Source organism: Sceloporus undulatus, chromosome 4, assembly GCF_019175285.1.
Source record: "Sceloporus undulatus isolate JIND9_A2432 ecotype Alabama chromosome 4, SceUnd_v1.1, whole genome shotgun sequence".
Taxonomy (NCBI): domain Eukaryota; kingdom Metazoa; phylum Chordata; class Lepidosauria; order Squamata; family Phrynosomatidae; genus Sceloporus; species Sceloporus undulatus.
This window is the reverse complement of record NC_056525.1, coordinates 111246330-111257090: the sequence shown is the minus strand read 5'-3', so window position 1 is coordinate 111257090 and position 10761 is coordinate 111246330. Positions and strand designations below refer to the sequence as shown.

General features: G+C 43.8%; 2 protein-coding genes across 10 annotated transcripts in view; both read left to right on the top strand.

The window, feature by feature from the left end:
- Nucleotides 1–9460, top strand: part of S1PR1 (sphingosine-1-phosphate receptor 1) — a 12537-nt gene extending 3077 nt beyond the window's left edge. The window contains exons 1-2 of one of the 4 annotated variants that reach the window (XM_042464774.1): nt 2610–3139; nt 6333–9460. In XM_042464774.1, the coding sequence (XP_042320708.1) occupies nt 6478–7605 (1128 nt within the window). In that variant the 5' untranslated portion in view covers nt 2610–3139; nt 6333–6477 and the 3' untranslated portion in view covers nt 7606–9460. Of the gene's footprint in view, nt 1–2609; nt 3140–3191; nt 4156–4224; nt 5210–6332 lie in introns of those variants that run through there. The other 3 variants (XM_042464777.1, XM_042464778.1, XM_042464775.1) reach the window with 3 other exon arrangements.
- DPH5 (diphthamide biosynthesis 5) overlaps nt 1–10761 on the top strand; it is a 221938-nt gene that overhangs the window by 90148 nt on the left and 121029 nt on the right. The window lies entirely within an intron of this gene.

The window sequence follows — 10761 nt, the reverse complement described above, 5'->3', positions numbered from 1 at the left end:
ATACAACCCACATATCATCATTTGAATTCTGTACATATAAAGCCATGAAATCCAATCCAATACGCAGCAATCAATTCAAATTGTTTACCTAACTTTCTCCTAATTTGCTCCTTTTCAGAGCTAAGTAGATAATCTATTTGTCTCCTGATCTAAAACAGGTTATAACAGATGATAATCCCAAACTAAGGGATTAGGGAGAGAGAAGGGAAATTGGTGCGATGACATTACAGACAATGTCAGGAATAATCAGAAAATTATATTATAAATATTATTCGTTTCCCATTGACCTGCCCAGAATTCTTGACAAGAGGCCCATAAGGGGATTCTCCTGTAAAATTTTGACTTTACTTTTAACCAATTAATAAGCAGTGCTTTCCTTAAGATATGCTTATTAAATTCTTTGTCTAATTTGTGTCTGTCATGCCAAATATAGGCATGCCAATCAAACAAAAGATTATATTGTTCAATTAAAATAGTTGTTTTGTTAAATTTTATCCAGTCCTGGATCCATAAGGTACTGGCTGGTCTATAATGTAATTGGTGAGTTTCTGTGGGGATTTGAATGCTGGTCTCCTGGAGGCCTTGCCCACTCACAAACCACCACAACACACTGGCTCACACACTAATGCTATTAAAAGGCAGGGAGGGGAAGGGGAAAACCTTTAAGGCTAACTGGTTTTTGTTTTAGCATGAACTTTCATGGATATACAGTCATCCCTCCTGATTTACGGACTTGGAGTCCGTGGTCTTACCTGTTCACGGACGGCAAATTGGGAGGGACAAAATGATGCACACACAGGAGTGTGCCGCCATTGAAGCCGATGGCAATTCTAATATTGGCATTTTTCCAGATTCGCGGGGTGTGTGTCCAGAATGGATCCCCCGTGAATTGGGGGGGGGGATGATTGTAATGTCACTTCTTCAGATGCAAGTGTTGAGTGGTATTAAGGCTTCAGATTTAAAGCACATTCACTCCCACAGCTATATAGATATGCTTATTCCCAAGGCCTTAAAACCACTTGGCACTACACCCGAAGGTGGATTTATATCCATGAAAGCTCAGGCTAAAATTAATACCAGTTAGTCTCAAAGATGCCGCCACAATTCTTTTTTCCTCCCCTCCGCTTCCTCTGTTTTATGCTGCAAGAGAATAACACAGCTACTTCCCTGAAAATGATCATCATGATAATCAGTGACCCTAAACTCACCTAGAAACAAAATTCAAGGCAGCTTTGTCAAATTCATTTCTTCAAAGGATTCAAAGATATGTGTGAGTGTATTGGGGGTGTGGGTTCCAGCTGTCTGTTGTGTGAAGAGGAATAAGAAGAGGAAAAAACTGAGTGAGCACCAAATGATAGTAAAGAAAGTGGGAAATAATGATGAGAAAGAAAAGTGAAGGGGAGATGAGAGCAGACAAACAGCAGTGGAAAAGAGAGTGAAGGAGAAAAGAATGGAGGGTTTTTGGAACTGGAAAAATAGCAATAGCACTTACATTTCTATACTGGAGGAAACTGAGGCAGTGGCATCACTAGTGTTGGTGTTGTAACTCATGGTGTCACACACACCTCCACTGACCTCTTCCCATGACCACACCACACAGAATCCTTAGCAATGTTTTTTGTACCAATGTTACTCAAAAACCATAATCCCCACGCATCACTGAATCTAATAGTAGTAGTAGTAGTGACATAAACAACTAGCAAAATTAAAATGATACCTTGGAATTACAATATCAGACGCACAGGCCAAATGTATTTACATATGCATAGTTTTATGTGACATGAGGGCCAGTGTGGGGTAGCGGTTTGAGCGTCAGCCTAGGATTCTGGGAGGCCAAGGTTCCAACAATATCAGTTTGGCCATGGAAACCCACTGGGTAGCAATAGCAATACCAAGTACATTTCTATATCGCTTACCAATGTACTAAGTGGTTTACAAAGTGTATGCTAATTTCCTCCAAGAAGCTGGGTACTCATCCTTCAGAAGGACACCAGGTTGAGTCAACTCGGAGCCCCTGGCTGGGATTGAACTCACAATCTTGTGGTGTGTGAGTGGCTGCAATGCTGGCATGTAGCCACTGTGCCATGAGGGCAAGTCACACTCTCTCAGCCTCAGAGGATGGCAACAGCCACCCTGCCACCACCACCCCCCAGGAGTTGGAAAGGAAGGCACACAAGAAGGCGGAAGAGGAGAATCATAGAATCATAGAGTTGGAAGAGACCACAAGGGCCATCCAACCCACCCCTATTCTGCCATGCAGGAACTCTCCATCAAAGCATCCCTGAGAGATGGCCGTCCAGCTTCTGTTTAAAGAGCTCCAAGGAGGGAGACTCCACTGCACTCTGAAGAAGGCATGTGTTCCACTGTTGAACAGCCCTTACTCTCAGGAAGTTCCTCCTAATGTTGAGGTGGAATCTGAAAAGAAGGAGGAAAAGAAGGAGGAGGAGGAGGGGAAGAAGAAGGATGAGAAGGAGAAGAAGAAAAAGAAGGAGGAGGAGGAGAAAGAGAAGGAGGAGGAGAAGGAAAAGGAAAAGGAGAATTAAGGAGGAGGAGAAGAAAAAGAGAAGAAGGAGAAGAAGAAAAAGAAGCAGAAAGAGGAGGAGGAGAAGAGAAGGAGGAAGAGGAAAAGGAGGAGGAGGGTGTTTCATGGGTCTGAAGTGAAAATGGGGCAAAAGGGGATGTTTTTCAAGAGAAATGTGAAAAAGGATAAACATTGTATTTTATTCCATTTAAGAAAGGCCCCTGAGTGTGTCCCCTGCTGCTGCCCCCGTAAGAGAGGGGCCCCTGCCTGCCCTGAGGCCAAGGCTGCCCCTGCTCTGGCTCTGAGGAGGAGGGAGGGAGGGCTCTGCTGGGGTCCCCTGGCCTTCCTCCTCCTCCTCCTCCTCCCACAAGCCCCGCCTGGCCTTAAGACCCCTCCCGGCGGGCTCCCTGCTCCAGACCCAGGCAGGAGGCAGCCAAGGGCTGGGGAAGCCAAGCCCCCTTCCCGCCCGGAGCCTTGCTGCTGCTGCTGCTGCTGCTGCTCTGCCAAAGGGGAAGGGAGCCCTTTTCTGCAGCAGGAGCCCCGAGGCAGGGAGCCCAGCCAGCCATGCCCCCGCCTAGGGAAACAGCCCCTCCGCCGGCTCTCTCCTCCCTGAGCCAGGTAAGGCAGCCGGAAGAAGGGGGTGGCTGGGAGTGGGAAAGGGGCTTCCTCCTCCTCCTCTTCCTCGGCCATGGAACCCTAAAAGTCTTGGCTGGCTTTGGAAGCTAAGCAGGGACAGCCCTGGCTAGCCTTTGGAGGGGAGACCGAGGACAAGTACTAGGGAACTGGAGGCTCTGTTTCACACACTTGAAGGCACACACGTGCACAGGAGGCTCACACAAGTGTGTGTGTGTGTGTGCGTGCACCTTCAAGTGTGCATGTGTGTGAATTTCAAAGGGTTTCCTTAACCAGCAGCCTCCATCCTTCTAGCATCCTGCTTCAAACTTCTTCTTGTTGTTGTTGAGTGCTTTCAGGTTGTTTCTACTTAACAGCGATCCCAGGCATTCGGTTTTAGTGGAGGGAAGGAATAGATGGGGTTTTGTGCACACTCTGTGTCCTGTATGGCTTCTCCTTCATTGTAAGCCACCTCAGTTGTCCTTTTGACAGAGAGGCAGGCTTAACAATATAGCTGATATCATTATTTATTCATAGAGGGAACAAGGTAGAGGAAGAATGCCGCTCAATCTGAGGCGGAGAGGTAAGTGGGAAGGGGCAGAAAGTTGCCCAGGAGCCCATAAGTTGTCACAGTCGTGTGTTAGGAATGATATAGAAAATGGGTGCAAGGGCTTATTTGGCTCCCCTCTCAACTTTCTCCCTCCTTAATGCCCATATCAGACTCTGTGCAAATTTGCCTCTGTCAAGGATTGTTGGGTCTGAGTTGATCTGGAAGATCTGTGCAATGGGGTTGGTTCTTCTGACGACTCTTTCGCCCACGCCAGGCGTTATCTGATGTTGCAGGGAGCTGATAAGGAACATGTATGTCAAACCAAAACAAATCAAAACCCGACTGCCAAAGGCTAACCCTGAAGACTTTGGTGGCACCAGATTTTCATAACAGATCCTCCGAGGGAAAGCAATGCCTGGATGTGTGCGGCTAGCCTAGGGCACAGTGAAGGATTAACCGGCATAAACTTAAGGTGAGAAGCATGCAATGCATGGCACTAGCGTTGGCTCCTAGGAAGGCAACTGGAGAGCAATGCATGATAATCTCCCACTTAAGCTCTTTGGTGGTGCAGATAATGCAACAGAGATTCACAAGAGGATAACTTTCATAAAGTAAAAGTTGTTTGTCTTTTGATACCAGTTGTGTTTTGTGACCAGTTTGCTCAACATGGCAAATCGTATCTTAACAAACTTGCACCATGGCATGTTGTGCTTAGTTGTGTTTGGGAACGTTATACAAGAATGACATTTTCCAGGCGGAAAGGCTTGTGCACGTCCTGCGCAGTAGAAAACTCCTAGAGTTTTACTGACCCCGAAATGGAGAAGACAGCATCTAAGAGGAAAGGAATGGCTAGATGCTTCATTGGCACAAAGTGCAGAGACTTGGAAGGGTTGTTTGTCTTCAAAAGACATTTTCCACTTCTTCTGGGACACTAGTAGCAGGGGCATCTTAAACGTCAGACCCTTGCTGAACTTGTCGGAGGTCCCAATGGATGGGAGGTTTGTTCTGAAACTCAGAGTTTAAATCTTCATGTATGGGCATGAAGACAACCTTCGTGTGGTTCATTTTGATCAATCATGTTGGTGCGTTTTCTCCTTGTAGTATATGGGGGCAGTTTGCTTGCTTGAATCTTTTTATGGTTGGGACTTTAGTCTTGTCATCTCAGTCTGAAACAGTCTTGCTTTGCTCTCAAGCTTTATCGCACAGGCCAGTCTGTCAAAATGTGGGGTTCTGGATGGTTGCATTTCAGTCACTTAGGTCAATGAGATCTAGTATGATGATGTGACCTATGGTTTCATTCCTGTTTCTTGCTTTGAGTGTGCTTGCAGAAGGGCAAATTTCCAATTGTGTCTATGATTGCCAGCCCCAAGTTCAATGCATTCAGCCAAAGGTGTGAAAAGAGCTCACTAGCTTTATGTGCATAGGTGTCCTCAGTGAAAGGCACAGGACCTGGAGTGGAAGCCTTGGCAAGACACAATCCTGATGCCTTCCTTTTTGTATTCTCTTAATTTCTGCATGGGATTTAGGTAAGAAACCAGAATTTTAACTCTGGCATTCTTGAATTCACAGTCACTAAGAAAGTTTGTGGTATAGTGGCTGCAACTTTGAATGTGAGGAGCTGCTCATGTCAGAAGGGTCCGATGTTCAAGCACAGCAAGGATCTGATTGGATTTGTACCTTTGAAACTTGGGTAATTAAGAACCTGAGAAAGCTTGGGCTGGGATTCTTAATACCAGGAGATCTTGTACAGTTGGGGAAGTAAGTCTCATTGATGTTAATGAGACTAACTTCTGACAAGATTTGTGTTGGGAGGTTGTCAGTGCAAGATTGTTTAGGATTAGTGAGAGCTTCTTGTGTTGGAATCCAGAAACTGTGCGCAATTTCCATTTCCTCTAATTGTTTCAAGGCTTTGTGTTTTGAAAGTTGGGTTTGCTTTGTGAGTATGAGCTGTCACTTCTATTCTTTGGTTTTTCTATTCGATGAGATCAACAGTCTGCGGGCGGGTTTTTTCTCCCCTTGCATTGTCTTGGGTGAACCTTTGGATCATAAACAGAAGTTGTAGGTTTTTTTGCAATTAATATAACTTGGCTAACAAGGAATCAATGCTTGTTGTACATAAGATAATAACAACTATCTGCACCTTGGCTATGAACATTAATGTGATGAAGAACACTAGCCAGTGAAGGCAACATCTATCAAAAATGTTGATATTAGATTATTGTTGGCATAGTTTGTAGAGTCCACTAATCATATGCCCTTTCCCTCTACTATTGTGGCATTAAGAAACAACACATAACTCTTTCCAATAAACTTTTCTTTGACTGGTGCATCATTATGTTTGTTTAACTCATCTTTCCCCAGACTGGTGCCCTTCAGATATTATGGGCAATGATTTCCACCATTCCTGCCTATTCTGAGTAGGGCAGATGGAAATTGTAACCCAAAACTTCCAGGGGAGACAGGTAGGCACAGCAAATCTGAGGGATATACATAGCTGAGTAGTCAAATAGCATTTTGACTGTTGAGCTTTAAGTTTATGTAATTTTGGCCATAGCATGGCTGCAGGATTTGGAGTCTGCATTACATTTCATGGACTGCCAGTGCTCTGTATTGTTCATAAACTAACTAATTTTGTCTCCTGCTTTTTAGGGACTGTGGTTTCTGAGGTTACCCTGAAGGTGCTAGACGTTGGAGCCACAGACATTTGGACGCTGCAGACGGGGGAGCTAGGGAGATTCCTGCTCCACATTGCCTCTTGGCACCTTTCTGGAGAACTGCAATCCAGGCTGGCACCATGGACACTACCAGGGGCCCTGGCACTCAAGTCAGCGACTATGTCAACTATGACATCATCATCAAACATTATAATTTCACTGGGAAGCTAAATGAGAATGCAGATACTGGGATCAAAGCCTCCTCAGTGGTGTTTATCATCTTTTGTTGCTTCATCATCCTAGAGAACATATTTGTTCTATTGACTATCTGGAAAACCAAGAAATTCCACAGGCCCATGTATTACTTCATTGGGAACTTGGCACTCTCTGACTTGCTGGCTGGAGTGGCTTACACAGCCAATCTCTTGCTGTCTGGACACAAGACCTACACTCTTACCCCTGCCCAGTGGTTCCTTAGGGAGGGGAGCATGTTTGTGGCATTGTCTGCTTCGGTGTTCAGCCTCCTGGCCATTGCCATTGAGAGATACATCACAATGCTGAAGATGAAACTCCACAATAGCAGCAATAGTTTCCGCTGTTTCCTGCTGATCAGTGCCTGTTGGGTCGTCTCTGTGATATTAGGGGGTCTTCCTATTATGGGGTGGAACTGCATTAACATCCTAAAAAGATGCTCTACTGTGTTGCCTCTCTATCACAAGCATTACATTCTGTTCTGCACCACCGTCTTCACAGGCCTCTTGTTGTCTATTGTGGTCCTTTACTGCAGAATCTACATCTTGGTAAGGACAAGGAGTCGCAGGCTGACTTTCCGGAAGAACGCTGCCAAAGCCACCCGGAGCTCAGAGAAATCTCTGGCTCTGTTGAAGACAGTGATCATTGTTTTGAGTGTTTTCATCATCTGCTGGTCTCCTTTGTTCATCCTTCTCTTGCTGGATGTGAGATGCGAAGTCAAGGCTTGTCCGATCCTCCTCAAAACTGAATACTTCATAGTACTGGCAGTTCTCAATTCGGCAACCAATCCGATCATCTACACACTAACTAACAAGGAGATGAGGAGGGCCTTCATCAAGATTGTACAGTGCTGCAAATGTCCCGCCACAGACTCTGGCACCAAATTCAAGAGACCAATCATTGGAGGGATTGAGTTCAGCCGAAGTCGGTCTGACAATTCCTCTCATCCCCAGAAAGATGAGGGTGACTCTCCAGAAACTATTGTGTCTTCGGGTAACGTCACTTCATCATCTTAGGAGTTTTTTTCTTTTTGCAAAGAGGAGGTGGTGGGCCCTTTGAAGGCTGACACAAGGGGGAATGGCTCTGCTCACTTGCCTCCAGCCAGAAGAAGGAGAGCTAGTGGTGAAGAGATGGGTCTGAAGAGGGGAACTGGGGTTCTTACTGGGGGCATAAGCCAGATCGTGGGATATGAAAAAAATGTCATCGTTTCTAGAAGCTTGTGTGTTGGCTCAGCTTATAGCTGATGGAAGGATGGATGCCCTGTCTAACTTTGAAAAACAGAACTTTGAATAGCTCAACTTGTGTTGTATGAGAGAGTGAATGAGGGAGGAGGGAAGGTATCTTAATTAATTCTTTGCCTCCCATAACAAATGTGAACCCTGGTAACAAAGCTCTTACTGTTCTTAAATGACAATTGTTCCCAACTTACTATATACAAAGGTTTGGGTAGACAAATGAGAACACTTGAGGATATTTCTCCCAAGATCTGCCAAGGTTGCAAATGATACTTTGGTGCTCAATTTTGCATTGAGAGTTAGTGAGAATTGGACGTGGAAGACTGCAGTGGATAAGTTTTAGGAGCACAACCCCACACTGCTCCCTGATATTAAATCTCCCTGAATCTAGTGGGACTATACCTGAGTTAGGTTGTGGGTGGGTGGAGCTGGAGTAGAAATGTCATCTGAATCTTGAAACAGCACTGACTGGAAAAAAAAATACTAGTCTTGATAGCAAGGTGTATTTGTTATTCATGAGTTCTGGCTTGCTTATTCTCACAGTAATCCTGTGATGTATTTCAGACTAAGAATGATTCTCAGACATTTGGATTTTTTTAAAAAAAAAGAATGAACAAATATAGGAAATGGGGCCTCCACAGAATCTAGGCTCAGGTCTCTGGTCTATATTCTTTTGCACCACATTCCAGAACATTTGCTATCCCAGAATATTGTAATTTTGAAAAGCTGTTTATAGTATTTTCATTGTCCACAGAAAGTATTCTTTGTGTCAATTGGATGTAATTTGTTACAGCATCAGTCCCTATAGTGTGTGTACATACATTTCCCCCCAGACCCGAATTTACTGGGTTCAATGTGTACAGTGTATAGAGATGTTCATGAGCATAGCAACTGTCCTGTGCCAAAAGTGATAGTCTTTATCCTTATACAACCTATAATCCCACCTTTAACCTCAACCTGCAGTGTGGGATCCAGTTAAAATTAGTCTGTGCAAACCTTTTGTCCTTTTCTTTTTAAGGGCAACTAAATTGCATATGAACATAGCAAGACTGTTATACTTGTAACAGTGGTATAGGTGTGGTGGTTTGTCATAGAAAGGGTAGGGAATTAAGAAAAGCTTGTATTGGGAACAAAGTTTGGAGAACTTACTCTTTAGGACTATGACAAGGCAGCAACCCCACCGGCTACATTTTCCTGGGCATTTTGGAAGTTGTAGTTCAAAAAGTAACTTTCCAAAGGTCTGTTTCTGAAACCATGTCCTGAAACAACAACTACTGGCAGCAGATTCCTCTTCCTTTGAGAAGAGCCATAGCTCAATGGAAGAACACTGAGAGGTTTCCAGAGCTAATGAATAGAAAATGTCAATAGTGCCTCCTGTTGGTGTGCCCCATCTCAGCTGACCTCTAGTGACTTAGAGCATAGCTGTGGTAATAATATGCAGGACAGTTATAATTTGATTAATGTACAAATATCAGTTGCATTTATACTTTTTTATAAGACTGACTTTTAGTATTTTTCCCAGTGCAATTTTTTTTTTAAAAAATGAAATAGTATTTAAAATGTTTCTGACTTTGTACAATTTGCACATAGCTTCATTGACCTCTAAATATTAATAAACTGGGGTTTTTGTACAAATTCTGCTATGACTATTTCTTCCTTGGCATTTTTGTAGTCAAATGGTGACATAGATAATTCAGTGGATACATTTGCAATATTTCTTGGAGGACAGTTAAAATTTGCTATATTCTTCTGTACTTTATGAAGGAAACTTAAGGTATGAAGATACTGTAAGTGTAAAAACCAGGAGCTGATACAACTGCCTAGCAGGAATGGCTAAGTTTGGTTACCCATTCAATAAGTCACCCTTCAAACAAGGATAATTTGCATTGGAGCAACTAGATTATGAGGGAAGTAAGAAGTTAGTGACCAGAGGTTTAACATCAAAGTAAATGTGGTGTTGGTAGAGCTGTGTCTTTCAATACAGCTCTCCAAACAATAACATGGTGTGTGTGTGTGTGTGTGTGTGTGTGTGTGTCTTTGTGTGTTTGTATTTGTGGGGGACACAGACCTGGGGCTTTTCACACTACACAATTATATCATTATGATTACACTTTAAATGCTACTGCTTCCCCCTATGGAATCCTGGTTGTAGTTGGGGGGGGGGGGCACTAGAACTTCTTGGCAGAGAATTTTAAACACTGCAAAGTATAGGATTCCTGAGGCTAGAATCATGAGAATTAAAGTGCTTTTTTAATATCATGTGAAAGTATTTCAAGTTATTTATTAAAAACAGCCCAGGCTGTGTTCAGTGGTCCCAGGCTTCACCCTACCCCTGTAGCTCTACCAGAATTATGACTAAATGGAGGTGTTTTCTGTGCAAACATGAGATTCAAATTATGGTACAAAAGTGGTGTACTGAAGGCTAATACCACAACTCTTTGTAGTCACGCTATTGGGGACCTGGAGAGAGGAAATGAATCTAACACTCCTATTGAGTTTTCTTACTTTGCATGAGATTTAGGAAAGCTGCCTTTCAGTGAAAGGTGGGGTCCCACTCTGTATCATTTAGTCCTGAAGGTTTGTTCATGTTGCTGAGTTTCTGGATGGACTCCCATCTTTCTGCATTCTTTGACAGGGCTGTCAAGCTGCATTGTAGAGTTTCCATGTGCAACAAAGAAATAACTGGGACAATTGCTGCCCATGTCATGGCTGGTGAGGCAAACTGGGACATTGCTTTTGTCACTCAGATGTGACAAGAACAGGGTTGGGGAAAGTGCAAGGTGAAGTGATGGCCACTTCCTCTGCATATGTGTGAAAACAAAGATGTGGGCTGGTGTAATGCTTCTAAGGCCCCCTCTTCCTGCTCTTGCTGAGCAGAATGGGACCTTTAGAGAGTACCTATCTGCCACTGCCCCATTGGTTTGAATTATCCCTTTA